Genomic DNA, 23,157 nt, shown 5'->3' on the forward strand with positions numbered 1-23,157 from the left:
TTTCACATTGGCCATCCGGCGCACAAACCCCGGCCGGAGATCCTTTTTGATGGAATCCTGCTGTTCCTTCTGGCCTTCCTTGCCGGTCTTCCCAAGGCCGTGGGGCTTGCTTTGTAAGGCAGGGGGCTCCTGCCGTGTCGGTCTTCGGAGCTGCCTCTCCTCCCGCTGCTTCTTGACCTTCTCCCTCAGGACTTCCGCTTGGGCTGCTTTCTGTGGGGCCAGTTCCCATAAGGGGCGCCTCTGCCTGCTTGGCCGCTGCGGATGGCCTTGGCCACTTGATGGGGGCTTCTTCGGGCTCAGGGGGACGCAAATAGATCGTCCGGATCTCGGGAAGCAGGCAGCCGGTATTTAGCAGGTCGTATACCTCCATTTCGATTACAAAAAAAACAAAAAAAAAACCAAAACTCAAAACAAAAACAAACAAAATCAAAACAAAAACAAAACAAACCAAAAACAACCAAATAATAAATAATAATAAGAAAATACGGCAAATAAAATAAATAAAATAAAAAGAATACAAACCAATAAATAAAATAAAATAAAATAAATGTATACTATATTTTAGAAAAAAGCTAAATAATTACGATTCTAAACTCTAACAAATACTACAAATAAATATATTCAATAAAACACACTCAATAACAAAAACAATTAACAGTCTAACAATACACAAACAAACCAATAATGAGAACAAATATCAAATACAACAACAACAACTACTACAACAAATACAACAACTACAAACCAATAAACCAAAACTAAACACAAATACTAGAATCGCAATGGGAGGCAAGGACCGAGGCTAAGGGCAGGGCAGCGATGAGCGGAGGATGAGGGCAGAATGAGGCCAGAGGAAGCTGGAAGAGCCCCAGAGGCAGCAACCGTCCAATCGCCTGGGGAGACATTGTGACATCAGAGGGAGGGAGAGGGAGGGAGGGAGGGAGGGAGGGAGGGGAGGGGGTCTGTTGGGGTGTGGGGGTCCTGGGAAGACGGTTGTGGAGAAAGAGAAGAACGGGGGCCATGCTGGGAGGCTCCTGAAGAGGGAGGCTGCCATCTTTGCCTTCCTCTGACTCTGAGAGTGGGATTTGCACCAGGGGCTTCCGATGGTAGTCTATTCAGTGCCTTCCATGTTGCCCAATCTTCTGTGTGCTCAGGGGGGAGTCTCTCATCCGCTCTTAGCCATGGATTGAGTTTCCGGGTTTTAGCCTGCCACTTTTGGACTCTCACTTGCTGAGGTCTTCCTGCGAGTATCTTTGTAGATCTTAGAAAGCTATTTTTTGATGTAAGGCATTGGCGTGCTGGTTGATATTCGAAGTTGATGTCAGGTGGTGCAATACCAGCTAAACAGTATATTTTCTCCAGTGGTGTAGGGTGTAGGCATCCTGTGATAAGGCGGCATGTCTCATTAAGAGCCACATCCACTGTTTTAACGTGGTGAGATGTGTTCCACACTGGGCATGCGTTCTCATTAGACATCATGAGTATAGACAACCTGACCCAACAACTTAAAAATGATCAAGGAAAGCCCCCAAAAATCCATTTAAGGATTATTTGAAACAAGAAAAATTAATGGAAAGATACAAAGGGAAACTATAATACCAAGAAGAGTGACTGGGTGTGGAAGAATCAAACAAGATTTAGAAACATCTAAACATCCAAAACTATTCCCTTATAGTGGTCCCCCCATCCCATGCACAGCACCCCCTGAATGAAAAACCACAGCACTCCCTGAACTGATCCCTGAACATTTTTATATGTAAAAGCCTGAGTGAATAAAAAGTGCTTAGCCCTGCTGCTGGAAGGACTGCAGGGAGGGGGCCGTTCTGGCTTTCCTGGGAAGAAGGGACTTCCAGGGTTGAGGGGCAGCCGCCAAGAAGGAAAGCCCTCACTCACATTCCCACCAACCGGGCTTGAGATGGAGGTGGGACCGAGAGACGGGCCTCTCCTGAAGATCTCAGGACCCGGGCACATTCGTACAAGGAAATGCGGTTGGCCAGATAGCCCAGACCTAAACCGTCTAGGGCTTTAAATGTCACAACCAGAATTTGGATTTGTGCCCAGAAGCAGACTGGCAGCCAGTGTCTTGTCTGGATAAATTTCAATTGGTTTTCCCTCATCCAGTCCATTACTGATGACAGACGCTGCTTTAGGATCAGGACAGTTTCCTTGACTTTAGGTGGAAAGGAGTAGTAGAGTTGGGTGTCATCCGCACATAGGTGGCTCCGAACTCCAAAACTTTTTTATACTGCTACAATCGTAAAAAGAAATCAGTCTGAACAATTATCAATTCAGGCTCCCAAAATACTGCATATCTGTGCTGCTGAAACTTCATCAGTGTTCATCACAACATAAGACTGGGGGAAAAATAGAAAAGGAAAGTTAACTCACTCTTCAGATGAAGAGAAAGTAAATGCTGATGACTAATTTGAGGATGCAAGTAGGAAAGCAATAAAATCCGATGATGCTTCAAAACAGGTCTTCTGCTAACTGGTTGCTTCAACTGCCTTAAAAACTGACTCTTAAAAATAGTTACTGTTACTTTGTATTATTTCCTTTCCAGTCTCATTTTTAAAATGGCATATCCGTAGGCTATGAAAGCAAAACAGTGTTTTCACTGATTCATTCACATTTATGGAAATCTTACTTAACTGGTTGTTTTAAAAAAACCTAAGCCCTTTATCTTACAATAAGTTCATTTTTATAATTAGCCTGTCTAACTTGTCATAATTCAAGCATCCTTCCTTTTCAAATAAAGTTAGTACTTTAAAAATACTTTGCAATTACTACACAATATGTCACTAATCAATTGTCAGAGCTAATACAGTAGAGTCTCACTTATCCAAGCCTCTGGATTATCCAAGCCATTTTTGTAGTCAATGTTTTCAATATTTTGGAGCTAAATTCGTAAATACAGTAATTACAACATAACATTACTGCGTATTGAACTTCTTTTTCTGTCATATTTTTTGTATAACATGATGTTTTGGTGCTTAATTTGTAAAATCATAATCTGATTTGATGTTTATTAGGCTTTTCCCTAATCCCTCCTTATTATCCAAGATATTCGCTTATTTAAGCTTCTGCTGGCCCGTTTAGCTTGGATAAGTGAGACTCTACTGTATATGGAACTCCTATTGATTGCACCATACTGGCTCTCTTCATATATAAGAGGACCCAGGTTCTAAACTAGTAATGGAGAATCTATGGGTTACATGAAGTCTATGTAAACATATTACACTTAGTATTTTAAAAGTGTACATCTGGCACTGTGGTGTTGAGTCAGAGCAAGAAGGCAGTGGAGCTATATAACTAGTGAAATCATATAGGCTGAGCTATTGTTCAAAGGCAAAAAGTCAAAAGTTCCAGATTCTGAGATCAGTCTCTTAGTATGCCTATTTCGTTATTTCTTGCCTTCATCATATTTGCTTCATTCTCCTTCACCATTGTCTTACCATACAATTTCCAGGGGATATAAGATTGGTTACTGATAAAATGCAGCTGTTAGGTATAAACTGATTTATTGAAGAGATGGAGAGGAAGTATGCATATTTCATTGCTGGGTTAATTGCTATGTTTCACAGTACAGTATTCATAGACAATGAGTAAGACTTGAGTCACATGGACATTATGTTCTCTGTCTTCTTAATTACATGAATATTGTATAGTCAAGAGTTCTTTCTGACATAAAACTGAAGACATACTACCTAAACCGAGACCATACCATATTGTATATTCAGGTTACCAGCACCCCAAATTACAGCACATTTCTACTTTCCTTACTTCATAGCTGCTCTTTAGCTTCTCAATATTAAGAAATTGGAATTTCACATATATGCATTCATTTTTGGAAAGGAATATGTCTCAAAGCACTGTTGATCTGCTTGAGAATTACATTCCTTTGTTTAGAACTATGTGACAATGTTCTGAACCAAGGATGAATATGAGTAAAAGTTGTTTCCAATTTCTGACTCTAAAAGTGGCATTTTCATTACATGAACAGAAGTTTCCATCCATATTGGAACAAAAATGAATTGATAGCACAATACACATATAATTTGAGAACATTCGTAAAATATTTTGAAAGTTAAGACATCTCTGATATCTGTTTTTCTTTTTTGACCTATCATTTGCTAGGTAAACACTCTAAATCAGTATGAAGATACAGAAAGTCAAAATACTATTCATGTTTCATAAATTGCTGGAAGAAAAATCTATGCTTATGTAAATCCCATTGCTTTGTTGGTCATACAATAATTAGGACAAGTAGTTGGATTTAGGCTTTATAACTCTTTTTGATATTATATCCTGCCTCCACCCACCCTATTTAAATGGTACCATATTTTTTTTAATTAATGTTCTTTAGGTATTTGGGAATAAAATGATTATTCCTTCTTTGGATGGAGACCTTTTCCAGTGGGATCGTGATAGAGGAAGCATGGAAGCTGTTCCTTTCACCATTGAATCTCTTCTTGAATCATCCTATAGATTTGGTGATGATCTTGTTCTGGTTGGAGGGAAATCTTTGACAACTTATGGACTGAGTTCACGTTCAGGAAAGGTAAAATGCTAATAAAGAACTGTAGATTTTTAGCAGCAGATATGTCACAAATAGCTAGCCTCTGGCTTCCACATACATTGCTGAGATGGGCTGTATATATGGTTGCGTGTTGTGCTTTTCAGCATACAGAAATGCATACAACTTAGTTAGAAGTTACTTTGTTTTCATTGTTGCTTCTGCCTAATAGTCTGTATGTTTCAAACCTATGGATCTATGCGATGCCAGTTTATAGAGATGTTTAGAGATTGGAGCAGGAGCCATTCCTCCTCATAGCACATATCTAATTGTGTGTCAGGATTTTCTCTTTTGCTGAGTTTTATGTGTTCTCTTTTATGTATGTTATAGATCATGTATCATTTGGGCCCCATCTACACTAACCATTTAATGCAGTTCAAAGCTAGCTTAAAACTGTGGCAGGCAACCAACTCCAACAGATATTCATGAAAGAAAGTCTGTAATATGCATGTGTACAAAGCAGCGTAATACAGGGTATTTGAAAAAGAACTCCCTAGTTTTAAGTTAAAACACATTAAAACTAGGGAGTTCTTTTTCAAACACCCTGTAATATATGTGAAGCTAAGGTATGTTTTGTAGGGGTTTGTATTAGTTTGCAACTGAGCACCATGTATTAGGTGACTTCATGTATTAGGAGTCTTCATAAATCTGTCAGGGTACAAATATGGAAATGGGAGATAAGTAATAAGGAGCAAGGTCAGAAGTTGTGGGTAACAATAATTATAAGGTTGTACCGAAAGGATTAGGAAGAAACGGTTTAGAATAAGCTTTCCTTCTTATTGCAGGTGAAATACATTTGCTCAGCTATGGGCTGTCATCGCTGGGATGATGATGAGATAGAACAGGAAGATATTCTTCTTCTTCATCGGACCCAGAAAACAGTTCGTGCTGTTGGACCTCGCAGTGGCAATGAAAAGTAAGACTATCGCAATTCTGAGGGATAGTTGAATGTGGTGCTTCTTCTCTATTTGTTGCAGCATACTGTTACAAGATTTCCAAGCAACCAGATGAATTCTGCAGACAGATTACTATTTGGTAACTCTGAATTGATTACCACAAGATGATGTATAAAACATGCAGTAGCACACAATTCCAGGATAAATTTTTTACTTTTCAGATAAGACACTATTTTAATTATCTACTGCAATAACTATTAGCCTATATAAAAGTTATTTGTGAATTCAAAATTTCTAGGATAAAATTAATGTCTTATCTTTTTAGTTCAATTCAGATTAATAGACTTGCATCACTTCAGAAATATATTTGTCTTCTGTTACACAAATTAAATAGGTTTGATTTGGAGGCACATTCTTGAACTTTTATTTTTAACTTTTCTTAAAGGTGGAATTTTAGTGTTGGTCACTTTGAGCTGCGCTATGTTCCAGACACTGAAACAAGAACAGGATTTATTGAAGGCCATTTAAAACCAAATCTAAACAAAGGTGATTCAAAAATCATTTCGGATGTGGAAGAACAGCAGGAGGCTATAATGAAGGATACAGTGATAAAGGTCTCGGTAGCTGATTGGAAGGTTATGGCATTTAATAAAAAGGGAGGACATCTGGAATGGGAATATCAGGTACTGGAGATAGAAACATATTAATACTGTTGCTGTGCTGTCCCAGTTTTCTTGCTCTTTTTGCATTAGAAATCTTTGTGGTAATTATGATTGGCTATTGTTCAGTAATATTTATCAGCCATTTAAATGAAGTCACAAAAAGTTGCACACTGAAAAATGTTACAGAGGAAAATTATTGTATTGATCTTAAAACACCATGTTTACACCTTTAGTTTTGCAACCCAGTTGCTTCTGCCTGGCTTGTTAAAGATGGCAAGGTGATTCCAATCAGTCTCTTTGATGATACAAGCTACACTTCTGGCAATGATGTCTTAGAAGATGATGAAGATCTTATGGAAGCCAGAGGAGCTATGGAGTCCAGTGTTTATTTAGGTATGATATCTGCTTATATAATTCGTATTTACTTATATGTATTCCACATTTCCCCCCCAAAAAGGAATAAAACAATTAAGTAAAAACGTAAAAAATGAGTCAAACCAACTTTAAAGAAACGAAATCTGAAAACATCACCCAGTCAAATTTAAACACAACTGTCATATGGTTTTGTTTGCTGTATGCTACCATAAGCATCTATAGTCAACAGTCTGGCTGCAGAATTTTATACTTGTTGAGAGTTTCTAATAATTTTGAAAGGAGATCAATATGTCTTTACTGGGGAAAATCCCTTATTTGAACGACTATGCAGGTGCATAAGTAGTAGAAGATCACAAATTCTTTACCGCCAGTAATGCTATGGGTAAGGCCATTAAATTTGAAATTGTTCCAGGTTTTCTGCAGCTCACATAACCTTTCATTCCACTTGTTTCATCAGCACTAGCTAACTAGAATATGCAGGACTGCTACTTTCTTTTTATTTAATGAGAAGTTACACTCTGAAGAGATTATGTCTTTCACATTGCCCTTTTAACCATTCCAGAGTCAGCTGATGCTTCTATATAAAAGCCAGCTGACTTGGCAGGGGATCCCTTCAAAAGCTGTTATCAAGACCACTTGGGTTCATTAACATTCTGGGGTGGATATTAATTGGCTACCTGCTGCTATAGAGTCATCAAGTCTTATGGCCCATTAAAAAGTAATCTGTCTATGATAACAGTGTAAGAGAGTTGCACCCAAATAATCATCTATCCAGGATAGAAACATTCTCTGAACTGCGTCATATACAATGAATAGTGCTAGATCCCAAGTAGGACAGACATGTGGTTACCATGGGGCCCATGAAGATCAGAACCATTCTCAGTAGGGCAGCCTCAGACTGAATGTCAAAATCTACAGTTCAATCTGAGGAAATTTCAGCATAACTCTTGACTGAGAGTCCATCTGCATCAGGCAAGGGCAAACTTCAGTCCACCAGGTGTTTTGAACTTCAACTGTCACAATTCCTAACCGGTAAGCTGATTGGGATTTCTGGGAGTTGGAAGTCTACAACATCTGGAGAGCCAAAATTTGCCCATGCCTGATCTACATTGTAGAATTAATGCAATTTGATGCCATTTTACCTACTATGCCTAATGTTATGGAATCCTGGGATTTGTTGTTTGGTGAGGCACCAGCACCATTTGGCAGAAAAGGCTAAAGATCTTGTAGAACCACAACTCCTATTTCATGCAGAACCACAATTCCCATTATTCACTGAGAGCCAGATTAGTCTTATGATGGTCTTCAAAAAGCCATTTGTAATTGCAAGACTGTATAAATGTAACTTTTGTTGCCCTGGCATAGAAATCCTTGCAGGCTACATAAAATGACATAGTGGGCTGGATTTGGCTTGCAGGCCTTGTGTTTGTCATGTGTGATCTAACATTCTAGTTTCCTCTTTTAGGAATACTTTGATTCACTGAAATACCTTTTAAGAATGTTAGATGGGGCATTTTATAAATGCTAAGAGAAATATAATATTTCATTTACTATGCAGGTATGTTTGGAGGCCAACTGTACCTTCAATCTTCAGTCAGAATTTCTGATAAGTTTCCAACCAACCCTAAAGCTTTGGAGTCCAGGAATGATAATGCAGTCACCCCTTTACCTGTAATCAGGTGGAAGCCCTTGATTCGTAAGTGTTTCATAAATTCTATTTTCCCCACACTGGAAGGGGAACATAACTAATAATAGAAAATGTATTATTTTTCTTTCAATAGATGACTGTTTTACTACGGAAAATGTATACCATAAATCCGATCTTTTTACAAAAGACAAAAGTAACAAATTCCTCTTCACCATCACTAAATTAATAGTAATAAAACTAACAAAACGCACAAATTAATACAGTTGGCCCTTCACATTTGCAGATTTGATTTTTGTGTATTTAATTATTCACGGATTTGTTTACAATGTTCTCTCTGGGAATCTCTAGGTCTTCCACTGTGATTCGATAGTCAGGCCAGAAGCTGATAACACTGGCCATCACACATTTTGGTGCCTCAAAAGTTTGACCCGTTTCTAGATATTTGACCTCCTGATTCCAAAAATGGCATCAGTTTTCCCCTATCAGCTCTAGTCTTTTGAAATACAGAACATATGGCATCTGCCAGTCACATCTGCTCGCCCATACAAATCATGATAACCATATCTAAGAATCTAGAGCAGATGCGGTCCAAAAGAACCCCAGTAACAGGCCTAAAAATCAAGAATCTAAGATTTTTGGGGGGTTGAACTTTGTAATAGATACTCATGCTGGAGGATCTAGCAGTTCTTAAAGATAACACCTCTCTAAGAATCTAGAAGGCCCATTGAAAGCTGACCATAGAGTCATGCTAGAGAAATGAAATATTCCTAGAATTTTTACAAGTAAAAAACCCCATTTTACTATTTGCAGTTTTTTCACTTTTGCATTAATCCTGTTCCCCTAACCCCGAAAAATGTGGAGGGACAATTGTTGTTCTAAATATTTCATCTTGGAAAACTTGGCTTTCTTTTCTAGACTCTCCTTCTAGAACTCCTGTTATAGTGGGATCTGATGAATTTGACAAATGCCTCAGCAATGACAAATTTTCTCACGAAGAATACAGTAATGGTGCCCTTTCAGTCCTGCAGTATCCTTATGGTAAGTGTTAATTATGCTTTGGCTTTAGTGATTATTTGACCAGCTCACACATTCACACACAGCTAGAGATTTCCCTATTTTTTGAAAATCAAATGTATGTATAAGTCATTGGAATCCTAAGTAGATTTTGAAATGGTTTGGTCTGTCCTATCTCATGTGACAAAAAATAGTATTGCAAAGGGAGGTTATTGAAATGCCTTTTTGGAATTATGTATAAGTCTGTTGTTTACAAAGAGGAAGAAATAAAAGGTTTCACTGAACATTTCTAAAGCTGGATGAAACCTTTGGATTCCCGTCTATATGTTGTTGTTCTGCCATTTAGCAAGTTCAGGTGGGCAAATTTAATTTTAAAGAAATTAGATCTTTTTAGTTTGCAGATTTAAAAACACTCTTGTGAAATCATTACTGGTTTTTTGAAATCATAGATAATGGCTATTTCTTGCCATACTACTCACGAGAGAGGAACAGGCGGAGCACTCAGATCACAGTCCGGTTTTCTGAGAGCATGAGCTATAAGAATATCCGTAAAAAAGATCCTGTTCTGTTACTTCACTGGTGGAAAGAAATTGTTAGCACCATCTTATTCTGCATTGTGGCTACTACATTTGTTGTACGCAGACTATTCCATCCCAATGCTCACAACCGAGTAAGTAGAATGATTTAGTACTAGAAATGTAATTGTGGATATTCTCTTGGAAGGTTTTTGTTTCTGGGTATGACACATAAGAAACTTAACAGCTGCTCAAATATATCCTTGTTGAAGATCGTCAAGTTTTACATACAGTATATATTGTCCAGTAAGGTGTATAGAATAATTTCCCTTTTGAAGTGTCTAGAAGTGGTGGGATTAGGGGGAATTTCATCTGTGCACTGCATTGGATATGCTGTACTTTTTAGCATCTTTCTATGTAACTATCCCAGTGGTTCTCAAGCTGTAAGTCTCCAGATGTTTTGGCCTTCAACTCCCAGAAATCCTAACAGCTGGTAAACTGCCTGGGATTTCTGGGAGTTGTAGGCCAAAACACCTGGAGACCTACAGGTTGAGAACCACTGAATTTAACCTTTTAAACAAATCAAGGCAGAGTTAAGGTGGAAAGGACAAAGTTTGAAACACTTTGTTTAAAAAAGGAGGAGGAAATATGTATACTGTTATTGCTTGGAAAATGTGCTTCCAGATGTAACGCACCAACTGTTGAATAAAATCATGGTGATTTATTGAATCCTCTTCAAGAAGTGAATGGTGACACCACTCTCTTTATTAATGCCAGTACTACCCTATATACCAGGCATGGACAAACTTTGGCCCTTCAGGTGTTTTGGACTTCAACTCCCACAATTCCTAACAGCTTACCAACTGCTAGGAATTATGGGAGTTGAAGTGCAGAATATCTGGAGGGGCGAAGTTTGCCCATGCCTGCTATATACTAATGTATATGCCTAAAATATTTGTCAGAAAGTCAACCCAAAAGTCAACCTGGGTCAACTTACCCACACATTAATGTGACTACTGTATCTTAACTCTTATTTTTTTTAAAATTGAACTATCCTCTTCTCAGAATAGAATGGCAAAAAGCAAGGAGAACCTAAAGAAGCATAGATACCCTCTATTATTTCTGCCATTTGATCACTTCTGGCCTTTTTGACTGTTACCTTCCAACATAAAGTTATTTTTCATGTTTTTAAAGCTCAACAGTTAGTATGCTGGTTCACTTCAGGGCGGGCAGGAGAATTCAACTATCAAAATGCTGATAACATTCAGCTCTGTGTCTTCTTGCCATTGGAGTTAGTTGGGGTTGTGCAAGTGATGGGTTGATGCCTGTGTGGTGGAACAAAGTGGATAAAAGGCAGTAAATTGAAGCTAAATTCCAACAGGACTCTGTGAATCAGTGGTTCCTTGGGAACTGGGTAAACAGCCTGTACTGTATGCGGTTGTACTTTATCTGCGGGAGCAGGTACATGTATTGGGAATAATCCTAGATTCATTTTTTTGTTGGAATTTCAAGTGTATTACATGACTCAAATCGTTTGGGATCAGCTGTTGTATTCCTGGGCAGAAATAGCCTTGCACAGTAGTTCATGCAGCAGTTTCCTCCTGATTAGATTCCTGCAGTGCACTCAATGGAGGGCTGGCCCTGAGGATGTTTTATAAGCTGCAGCTAGTGCAAAACACAGCAGCTTGACTGCTAACTAGAATACCATAACAGACATAACACAGTGCTATTTAAAAATGTGCACATTCTGTTCTGAATTTGAGGTGCATGTCATCACATTTAAAGCCTCAATAGCACGAGAAGTTGATATTTGAAGGTATACCCCTCCCTGTATTTATCTCGCTGAGGACTACTACAGGAGCTTTTGTTTCTGTGCCCCTAGTGGTGTCACTCCTAGTGGGAGGACACAAGAGACTTTTAGCATGTCTTCTATTTGGAGTGTGACTCTGGAAGGTGTCCATCATTGTGATGGCAAATAAAAGAATTTATTAAATCCTAGTTGGTTTACTCCAAAATATTTAATATGATTTTAAACTTTTGACACTCTTTTCCTCTTAATAAGTTATTTAATTTTTATTCTGCTAAGTTAAATTTGTCTTTACCAACTTAAATTATACTTGTATTCTTCCCTAAAATTCCATTATATAGGGAATGCTAAAACATTTTTAATAAATACATTGTGTGCTTTTTGAAAAAATTGCCTTTTTACTGGTTACTGCAAGCTAACTTCAGCCTTCTTTAGTTGTGACTGATGTGTTCTTATCCATCAGCAGCGAAAGGAGTCGGAAACCCAGTGTCAGACAGATACGAAATATGAAACTTCTGCTGGACAGGCTAAAGATAACACCTGGTCTGACATTAAGAACTCTGGATATGTATCGAGGTAAAAGCAAACATCTAGCTTGGCAAAATGCATATAGTGCAGTAGCCTTAAGTAGGAGAAGAGAGTACTGTTCGGCTGATTAAAATATTGTTTGCATAAAAGTTCCCCACTTGCAAAATATTTTACTTGCTTTGCTAAGAAGATAATCATCTGCATCTTCATGCTTACCATGGAAAAGAGAAGCCCCACTCCACATTTCTATATAGAAATGGAAGCTAATTCCCACAGCAGTCTAGTTTTAAACCAAAGAGTTTGTCGGAGGAAGCACAGTTATTAAGCCCATATACACCTGCTTTGCCTTTTTGTGTAGAAGGCACTTTCCTTTACAGCTCACACAAAAATGAAGCAGGTTGGCAGAGGAGACAGAAAGTGACCTGTTGCTTCTTTGATCAGCATGTTCAGTCAACTAACTGAATTTCAGGTCACTTGGAACTACCAGGGGAATTACCGAGTATAAACGAACAATGAATGTTTCTGAACAGATTGTCCAATTGTGATTGTGTGATTTCTTGCAGATATCTAACAGATTTTGAGCCAATTCAGTGCTTGGGCCGTGGGGGATTTGGAGTAGTGTTTGAAGCCAGAAACAAAGTTGATGATTGTAATTACGCTATTAAAAGAATACGTTTACCAAACAGGTAAATATCTTTTTAGTTTCATTCACGTAAGAATGCCGTTAGATGACGCTGTTTTCCCCTTAGTAGTTGTCATGTTCGGTTTTATTCTCATATTGTCTAGTACAGGAAACCTTAAACATTTTCCACTAATGACTCCAACTGATAAATTTTCCATGACCCTAGGTATAGGCATATAAAAACCAAGCACTTACTGATAATAAATCAGCATTTGCAAGAGTCGCTAAACAGGCTGATTTTCCTTTCGTGGAGTACAGCTGAACCATTTTCTGCAGAGTCTACTGTAAACACTGCATGCTGCTAACAGATTTGTATAAATGGGCAGCATTGAAAAACCTTTTACTGTTGCTAATTTTTTTCTTGCCCCCAACATTGAGCTAAGGGAACCCACAGTTTAAGAAAAAATAGCCTAGCAAATCAATGTGGCTTTCAAATTTGTAAAATCATCAGTTATAATAAATAGTTAAAGTTCCTCCTAACATGAATATTTTTGTGTGCCTACCTAGGCCCCTTCTGCACTGCCATATAATTCAGATGATCAAAGCAGCTAATCCACATTGTCTTCTTTGAACTGGATTATATGAATTGCACTGCCATATAATCCAGTTCAAAGCAGTTAATCTTGATTTTATATGGCAGTATAGAAAGGGCCTTTAATGTTCTGTAATTGCAGGGAGTGAAGGGGGTTCTTTTTTCCTACCAGCAGATTCTTCTTTTCAGAAAAAAGAATATATGAGTGACAGAGGGATTGAGTGAACATTTGTGATCATAAATGATGGTTTGGTCCCCTGGCTTTTAAAATGACAATATTTATGGCTGACAGTGCTCCTTTTCAACATTTTCATATGAATTATTTCTAGGATCTATTGTTGCATTTGGATCCTTTACAAACTGAAATGACTGCCATGTAATAACCATTGCAGCTTAATCACAACAGAATGTTGTCTTGACTTACACTTTTCCTTTCTAAAATTTTAGGGATCAGGCTCGTGAGAAGGTGATGCGTGAAGTTAAGGCCTTGGCAAAGCTTGACCATCCTTGTATTGTTCGTTACTTCAATGCTTGGCTAGAAGCACCACCCGAGAGTTGGCAGGAAAGAATGGACAAACAGTGGCTAAAAGATGAAAGGTATCTGGTTCTTGGAAAGTGCAATTGTTTATGAAAGGCATCTGTGAATATTGTATTGTGTTCTAGAAGGTACAAGGGAGGACAAAATTTAACATTTTGATTTCTACTATTTATATTAACTGTTTTCAGTTTTATGATTAGTTATTCATGAGGATTTATTTACTGGATTGAGTCTGCCATAGCAATTAAACTGTGTGTTCAGACTTCTTTTGTTTTCATGGTTTTTATGCAGTCTACATCTCTGTACAACCTTTTAAAGTAATATTACCCATGCCTGGGTACATCGAGCAAACAAAATGGAATTTGGGAATTATACAGTGTTCTATTCTGGCCATTTAATGACACCAGATTTTGAAACAGGATAACAGAAGTACTATATCATGGGAAGCCTCAGCACATTTCTGAGATATTCCTTATATATTTATATACGTTGAAATCCGGGGAAATAATGGGGAAGTAATGTACTTAATAATAAAAATTGTGATGATTATGTTTACCTTATTTAACTGTGGATTTTACAGACAAAAACAAAAAGCTGTTCTTCTTTTGCTCTTAAGTCAGTGAACTAAAGTTTGTAATTTTTTTTAAAAAAACGTTCTCCCTCTGTTCTTTTTTAAAGTATTGATTGGGCAATCAGTTCTCCCAGTCCAGCGGAAGCACCATCATTTAAAATTAGAACTGAGCCATTTTCTTCAAAGGAACAGATTGAAGTTAGTACTACACCTGGAGAAAGGAGGACCTTGCTCTCTGTTGGGATATCTTGTGACCAATCACATTCGTCAGAGTGCCAGTTTTACCCTCTGGAGTTCTCTTCTGTTGATAACAGAGACTTGAGCCAAATGGCGGAACCTGTGTCAAACATTAAGGATAGCCTTCTCTCCGATTGTGATATAGAAGGTAGCTGTTCCTTTGAACTTTGTCCTCCAGCTAAGCCAAAAGTAAGGATGAGGGAGAGGACCTCTTCATCTATTGTTTTTGAAGACTCTGGCTGTGACAATGCTTCTAGTAAAAAGGATAGCCACTCTGGAGATAAAGAAACAAGCACAAAAGGGTCTAGTAGTAAAATATCATCGTCAGCAACTCCTTTGTCTGTTTCTCCACCAAGACCTACAACCTTAAGTTTGGACCTCTCTAAGAACTCTGTACCAAAAGCCATGCCTACCACACCAAAAGTGTACCTTTACATCCAGATGCAACTCTGTAGGAAGGAAAACCTCAAAGACTGGATGAATACACGATGTATCATGGAGGAGAGGGAAAGGACAGAGTGCCTGCTAATATTCTTACAGATAGCAGAAGCTGTTCAGTTCTTACATAGCAAAGGATTGATGCATCGGGACCTCAAGGTTTGTATTGAAAACAGTATGATAATATTTTTTAACCCCAGAAGTTTTGTGTATGTGAAAACCCTGTGCTTTCCTCAGTAGGGATCATCATTGCTATTGATCTTGAAGTCTAGTTGTCATAAAAATACAGATGGAAGGCATGAGATATGTTTGGCATCCCACATGCAGGATTGGAGCAGACGATCCAAAGTATAATCTGGCAGTTACAGCATAATACTCCCATTCTAATTGATTGCTCTTCCTTGTGGAATTTCACCTCTTTTGGTTTTAAACGGAACCATGCTTTTGATACAACTTTGAGAAGACATGAGAAAATCCTAGATTGCATTGATATAGTATAATATGCTATTTTAAAATTATTCCTTCTTGTGTAGTTGACTGTATCACATTAATCGTTAAAATTCCAAAATTGTCTCATTCAGGAGAGGGAGTGTCACTACCACTATGTAACATCCTGCTTTCTGTTGCTGGCAGTGTGCAGCCTGTTCATTACGCCAGTGAAGTGCTACTGCTACTTTTCTATTCCTTTCGTTTGAGCAGGTTTGGAATATGCAATCTCACAACAACATGACTTTCAAGTTGCAATCATATATTTTACACTTTGGGAAAAAGAGGAAATAGGAGCTTCTTTCCCAAAGAATGATAGAACTTCACAAATAGGGAGAAGTCAGTGAACTGACTAGACATAGGAAATATTATGTGGATAATATGTTATCTGTGTTAATTTCTTTGTGTGTTCACTTGTTAATATTTCTAGCCTTCCAACATATTTTTCACAATGGATGATATAGTAAAAGTCGGGGATTTTGGCCTAGTGACTGCAATGGACCAAGATGAGGAGGAAGAATCTGTTCTAACACCAATGCCAACTTATGACAGGCACACTGGGCAAGTTGGGACCAAGCTCTACATGAGCCCAGAACAGGTATGCTCTCTGCCTCACTCTTAATCAGCAGAGCTCTCGTAAATGTCTACTTTGAAGTGTATGTGCTGCTGTTCTTTTTTCGTTATAAATACAACCTGTCCACCTTTTTGAATCTTACAAGATCTTCATGGTATGATTGTTATTTGGACAACATAGCTTTGAATCCTGCTGATTGGTCCCACTGGAGTAGACCTACTGAGTTACATGTTGAGTATTGAGTCAGTGCATAGATAAATCCCATTGATATTGTGAGTCTGTTTTAATTGAATCGAATGAGATCAACACCAATGTCTGAAGAACATGTGGTTATTACAATATGTGATTGTGCTGTTAGCAGAAAAGCAGGATATTAAATAAATAATGTGGAACATGTGCCAGCCAAATGACTTAATGCTTTTCTAGGATACTTCATTGCTCTCTCTCCAGTCACAGTTGTATATATACTGATGTGTGACTCAAAGATCTCTGTGGCTGTTGAACATATTTAGTCTTTGATGTGTTGTCTTGGTTGGATATTTTATTAACAGAGACACTATCCCTTAAGGATTGCTTTCCCCAAAGTATTCTGTATTCTTGAACAGTGGCCTTATTTTGGCTCTAGTTGCACCAGCACTCATACCTGAGTTTATTTAATTCAGTTGTAGCCAATAGGCCACCAAGTCACAAAACTCTAGCTTGATATTAGGAGTGTTTCATTTCAGAACAGTGAGGAAAGTAAGGTGTTAAGGCTACCCCTGCCAATTTTTTTAATTGAAAAAAAAAAACCTCTCGAGCCCCCTAGTGGCAATTTTGCTACATTTATTCCCCAACCTTTGTCTTGAAGCCAGCCTGTAAAAGGGAGAAGAAAACTTTTTCAAAACAAGAAGTAGCTATAATTGACTTCTGGTTAGGGTGGGGGGGGGGGGTAAGTTTCCTCTTGGAGTCTAAATCAAGTTGACAGAATGGACACCCTCTGCCTCACTAAGCATAAGGACTTTTTCACAGGAAAAAAATGGAAGACATAAAAGGAGTGATTCTGCTGGCACTTAATGAAATTGTCATATCAGCAAATATATTCACTACTCCCTTGATTATTGGGCTGGTTGAAAGGCCAAGAGGGAGGGAGGTTGAATGGAAGTTTGGAAGGAATTTGGCCTTTCTCTTCATTTTGTCAAATGGTGTACTGCTGTTCTAAGGGGTAAATACTTGAGTTAGAGACTTGAGTGTATTGCATATTTAGAACATTCATCACCCTTCTGTAGTAATTGATAGTTACAGATGGAAGGGTTGTTGTATGTCTTTCGGGCTGTGCAGCCATGTTCCAGAAGTATTCTCTCCTGACGTTTCGCCCACATCTATCTAACGTCAGGAGAGAATACTTCTGGAACATGGCCACACAGCCCGAAAGACATACAACAACCCTGTGATCCCGGCCATGAAAGCCTTCGACAACACACAGATGGAAGGGCTTGCATGCTTGCTGTTAGTATTTCATTTCTTTTAATATTCATGTTTCAAGCAATTTCCTTTGTGTTTACTATTAAGTTTCAGAGACTATGATTGGAACCATTTAAAATGTTTATTTATTCAATCTTAATTCTTACAAGATTCTCTCTAGTCCTGTATGTGATGGTTTTGATCACAGATAAGAATAGAAAAAATGTGATTGATTTAATTTCTGAATCTTTTTTTATTGCTGATTTTTATCTTGAACTTTTCAGGTCCATGGAAATGTTTATTCACACAAAGTGGATATCTTCTCTTTGGGCCTGATTTTGTTTGAGCTCCTTTATCCTTTCAGCACGCAAATGGAGAGAGTCAGGGTAGGTGTACTGTTCTACTTTTGCTACTTAAAGAAATATGTATAATCTAGCAACAAAGTACTACTTTCCATGATAGTGAAATTTCTGTGAGGCAATCAGCTCTGCTGACTATAGCAGTGCTGCTGTTAGGGTGTCCCATGTCAGATAGGGAGCCAGATTAAATGTGCCAAACACCTGCTGAGCAGCAGGTGAAAAGATGGGTGGACTGACACTTGTGGAGGATCTTTGAGAAACAAGGGTAGTGACATCATAGTTAACACTTGTTAGGACTGCACAAAAGGAGGTGCTGGTAAAGCACTTGTGAATTTCTTTTACCACGAACACTCTATACCGAGACAACCCAAAATACAGCAAGAAATAGTGCCAAAAGATGACACTCCCAGATCAGAAGACACTCAAGCTACTGCAGCACAATAGAGGATACTTATGAGAAGCACTTTTGGTTAATAATGCAACTGGATTCAATCCAAAAGGATACTTACTTATTGACATGCACATGCCAAACACATCCTTCAAGCAACCCTAGAAATGACTTTGTCCATGGACATCATCTAATAACTAATACAGAAATCAAACAGACCACATAATTGGACGTAGAAGATGGATAAGCTCCATTCTCTCTGTAAACTCAAGAATAGGAGCAGATTGTGACACAGACCATCAACTGTGCTGGTAGCTGAAATTAAAGGGAAAGAAAAATGCTAAATTAACTATCATCTGAAAATACAACCTGAAGGACATCCTCAAATAATGCAAAGATAACATAAAATAGGATTGTACTATTAAGCCTAAAGAACTTGAAGCCAGAAGAACTGAAGCTGAGGACATTGTCATGAAGGAATCCAAAAGATACTATCTTCAGCAGAAAAGAAAAGGAACCATCAGTGGATTACAGGTGAAACTTTTCAAGCAGTTACAAACAGATAAAGAATAAAAATAAAAGGTGACAGAAATAAGGCAAGAACCTTGAATGCAACTGTTCAGATTTGTGTGCAGGGACAAGAAGAACTATAATTATGCAGAGAAATAGAAGATGACAACAAAAAGGAAAAACAAGAAATGTCTTCCACAAGGATATGATGCAGTGTGGCAGGATAGACCCTGTTATGCAAGGTGTTAAGAAGTTCTGACAGTACCTATTACTAATGATGTGCATTTATTATAAATGGGATAAATAGCAACTAGGACTAGGAGTGTGGGCAACTCGTACAGTAAATGTTATTTAGTTTGTAGAATAAACTGAACCTTAATGATGAGCTTGCAGAGTATTTTATATATTGTGGAAAAAGTTAGTTCAGTCTTGGCATATGAAGTACAGTAACATCTTGTGGAGCATATCATTTTAAGTGACAATAAAAAGTCCTTCTTAAAATGTTATTACAGACATTGAGTGAAGTAAGGCATTTGACGTTTCCTGATCTGTTCATTGAGAAGTATCCAGAGGAGGTAAGTACACATTTAAATTTCTTGTCTATATTTGTGTGTTAGTCTTGGACTTTTCTTGGATGTCTTTTCATTTACAAGACTGCTTAAACTCACATTTTCATTTCATAACTTTAAATTGCCAGTGAATGAGTGAGTGATTGCTAAACTGTATAGTTAAAAATGATCTTGATTTTATTAGTAAGCTACATTTTTTATCCTTTTACTTTAAAGCTTCTTAGGGGAAAAACAGTCTGTGGCTCTGTTAATGAAGTCCTAAGTGGCATCTATGGTGGAGAACAGTTTTTGTCAGCTAAGAGGCAGCTGCAGTCCTTGTCTGAGCACATAGTACTCTGTGACCCTGGGTGCATCTGCACTGTACAATTAATGCCATTTGGCACAATACTATGGAATTGTTGGAGTTGTAATTGTATATAATTTTAGCCTTCTCTGCCAAATAGTGCTAGCGGTTTCATAATCTACAAATCATAAGATTCCATAGCACTGAGCTTGGCAGTTAAAATTTGGTCAAACTGCATTAATTCTACAGTGGATAATATAGTCAAGTTAATTAGGATTATGTGTCTTCAAGTCATTTCAAAATTAGGGCGACTCTAAGTCTAAAGCTTAGAGCAGGGGTGCAGGTAAATGACCTTGGAGGGCCACATCCGGCCTGTGTGCCTTAGTTTGGAGACCTCTGCCCTAAATTATTCTTTCATGGCCAAACCTGTGTCAATATACATTTAATTTTTCAAAGCAACACATTTATAAGGGTTTTTTAATGGTTATAGTAAAGGATAGAAAAAGCATACTCTTATTCTTCCATAATACTGTGGATGTATTCTCTGTGGATGCAAAGGGGAATCTACAAACAATGTATATGCTTCTCATTTCCAGAAAGAGGCAGGGTTCATATGATCACAGATCTTTCTGCTTTTTAGACTCATATACACCTATATTTCACTTTCTTTCCTTACTTCACCCAGAGCTCTCTGTAGGCATTTTTATTCTTCAATCTATTTTTGTCTTTGATGTTTCTCTCTCTTTTTCTAACTGTTTATTAGTTTTCTTAAAAACAAATCTACCTACTTTGTAGTTTCCTTCTATCCTTTTATCTCTTTTTCTACCTGGAGGAACCACAGGAATTAAAATATCTACTTTAATCTATTATGCCACATAATATTTTGCAAATGGTTGGAAAGTATCTTTCAATCGGTATGGAGATTGTATATAGGCACTGATGCTAACAATGCTTTCCATTTTATGAAATGATATAATGTATTATTCTCTGTTTAGTATGCAATGGTAAAGCACATGCTCTCTCCAAGTCCCACGGAAAGACCAGAGGCTGCGGACATTATAGAAAACCCTTTATTTGAAGACTTGGAATTCCCATCAAAACCAGTGCTGCGACAGAGATCACGGACAATGAGTTTATCTGGATTGAAGCATTCAAGATAGCTGAATAAATAATTTGGCATAATTATGATGGATTGATTTTACTGTGGTAATTCAACAGGAAGAATTCAGTGTCAAGCAGCATCTCTGGAATATTCATATTCTCAGCTTTATGGTGTCATATTTATGTAAGCTACCATTGGATGGAGCTAAGAGTTTATGTTTAATATTTTCTAATCTCTTGAAACACATGACTTTCACTTCATAATGTGGTATATTTTAAATTCTGATACACTGTCTAGTATGTGAACTTTGTACATATTCTAGGAAATTGGAAAGAATGGCTATTATGTAAATAAAATTAAATTCTGTATTTTTATAGAACCAGTTGGTCTCTAATCTTGACGTATAGCCTTGATTACATTAATGTAAGACATGAAAGCTATTTTAGAGCAAACTTACAATTTTGTCCCTGGAGGATAACATGCACAATGAAAATAGTTTTACTGTGATAGCCAGTTTTAGACCAATTGTGATTTGTTTCTGCTCAGTAGACATTGTTAAAAAAATTAGATGAGGAAGGAAAAAGATTTGAACAGCTTGAATTGCCACAGTAACAAATGAAGCATTTATTCAATATTTTTGTAATTCCTAAAACATTGTGTTTAACGTTACCTTGCAAGAATGTAGTAATCAGGTCTTAATATATTCCCGAAATGAGATGATTGTGCTTGATAAACACCTCCTTCTCACTGTAAATATGTTAATTTTTTATTTATAAAATGTCAAATCAATCCTTTTGGGGTTGGTGGTGTACAGCATGCACTTAGAACAATTTGTTAGGTGCATTTAATTACTGTGACTTCTTTCAAGTCTGATTTAATAAAATCTTTTTTTATTTAGAGGTGGTTGTCTTGTATTTTAAAATGATGAATGGAATAATTTCAGCATTGTGTCAAAATCTGACTTCAGAGAACCATAATTCTGTAAATTTATTGGGCTGACGGAGTTCCTACTTTCCCCCTACAATAGGGGCAGACAATCTGCAATCTTTCAAGGCTCTGCATCCCATTCCCAATTCCCTCAGACCCCAGCTTCTTTGCAGAAAAATCCTGGGGACAGAGTCGATATTCAGTGCAAGGCTTCCTCTTCTGTCAGCACTTCCATGAACTTCTATCAATTGATACCAGGACAAAAACTTAAGCTACTGATTTACCGAGTTACCATTTTTGCTTGATCATAAATAAAACATGACACAGTGTGCCTGTTTTGGTCTGTGTACTTCTATTTGGTGATCGGTCCTTTTGTTTACGAATATTTTGAGTGATTCCCTAGGGCACTAAATATGAAACCATTCTATATTTTGAACTGCATCTCCCAGCAGTCCTAGCAAGCTTAGCTAAGGATGGGTCCACCTGGCAGTTACCATTCAAAGACGTCAGTTTTCACTCTAGTGGGCTTGAGACAATAAGAATTAGGGCCTCCTTTTCTGGATTCGGTAGGTCTGACCCCGGCCTCTTGACAGAAAAATGCAGGGGACAGAGACAACACTGAGTGCAAAGCTTCATCCTATTCTGACATGAATTTCTACCAGCTGATACCATGGCAAATCTACTGATTTAAGGAGCTACTCGCTGTTTTGAGGGGACCCCAGATGGCTTCAGTGGCCGAGGAAGTGGCACTGACTTCGCCTTCACTATCTATGGCAGGGGTCCCCAAACTAAGGCCCGGGAGCCAGATGCGGCCCTCCAAGGTCATTTACCTGGCCCCCGCCCTCAGTTTTATAATATAATATTTTTTATCATTTTTAATAATATGATATATTGTATATACATATAATATTGATAATAATATGTTATACAATATAATACTAATACTAATACCATATAATAATATTAATTATATGTTATATATTACGTATAATATTACAGTATAGTAATATATAATGCTAATATTGTGCTGTGCTAATAATATAATATATTGTATGTACATATAATTTTGATAATAATCTTATAATGTTATACAATATAATATTAATAATAATACCCTATAATAATATTAATTATATGTGTAAAGATGTCATGATCATTGTGTTTTATTCATGATTGCTATGTTTAGGTTGACTGTTTAAGGTTATATATTTCAGTTATTCTTATACAGAAGTTGGGAGCCTCTAAGGCATGGCCAGGAAAAGGGGCGTGGCTTCACCTTGCTGGTGGAAGCCTTGGAATTCAAATTTAGCAGTTGGAATTGGGCAGTTGGAGTTTGACGGTTGACCAGAGCAGTTGGTTCTGTTCAGTGGGAAAGGAGTGAGATCGAGAGAAGGGATTGTGGGAGGAAGTTGAGCAGCTAGAGAGTTTTAGCGGAGAAGGGCTAAAATTAAAGTTGCTGAGCCTTTAGTAGAGATAACTAAAGAGCTGAGGCTACATCCCTAA

The 23,157-nt window shown here is 37.7% G+C and overlaps 1 protein-coding gene across 3 annotated transcripts in view; it reads left to right on the forward strand.

Annotated features, from left to right (window-relative positions):
• The window catches only part of eif2ak3 (eukaryotic translation initiation factor 2 alpha kinase 3), a 41,749-nt gene extending 20,125 nt beyond the window's left edge, over positions 1–21,624 (forward strand). For 2 of the 3 annotated variants that reach the window (XM_008113087.3, XM_008113086.3), the window contains exons 3-17: positions 4,364–4,558; positions 5,359–5,489; positions 5,915–6,152; positions 6,365–6,524; positions 8,065–8,202; positions 9,070–9,192; positions 9,618–9,838; positions 11,954–12,066; positions 12,582–12,704; positions 13,680–13,829; positions 14,449–15,175; positions 15,933–16,100; positions 17,801–17,902; positions 19,286–19,348; positions 20,621–21,624. In XM_008113087.3, the coding sequence (XP_008111294.1) occupies positions 4,364–4,558; positions 5,359–5,489; positions 5,915–6,152; positions 6,365–6,524; positions 8,065–8,202; positions 9,070–9,192; positions 9,618–9,838; positions 11,954–12,066; positions 12,582–12,704; positions 13,680–13,829; positions 14,449–15,175; positions 15,933–16,100; positions 17,801–17,902; positions 19,286–19,348; positions 20,621–20,785 (2,817 nt within the window). In that variant the 3' untranslated portion in view covers positions 20,786–21,624. The remainder of the gene's footprint in view (positions 1–4,363; positions 4,559–5,358; positions 5,490–5,914; positions 6,153–6,364; positions 6,525–8,064; positions 8,203–9,069; positions 9,193–9,617; positions 9,839–11,953; positions 12,067–12,581; positions 12,705–13,679; positions 13,830–14,448; positions 15,176–15,932; positions 16,101–17,800; positions 17,903–19,285; positions 19,349–20,620) is intronic. The other variant, XM_003222402.4, reaches the window with a different exon arrangement.
• Positions 21,625–23,157: the final 1,533 nt, after the last annotated feature.

Source organism: Anolis carolinensis, chromosome 6 (assembly GCF_035594765.1).
Source record: "Anolis carolinensis isolate JA03-04 chromosome 6, rAnoCar3.1.pri, whole genome shotgun sequence".
Lineage (NCBI taxonomy): Eukaryota > Metazoa > Chordata > Lepidosauria > Squamata > Dactyloidae > Anolis > Anolis carolinensis.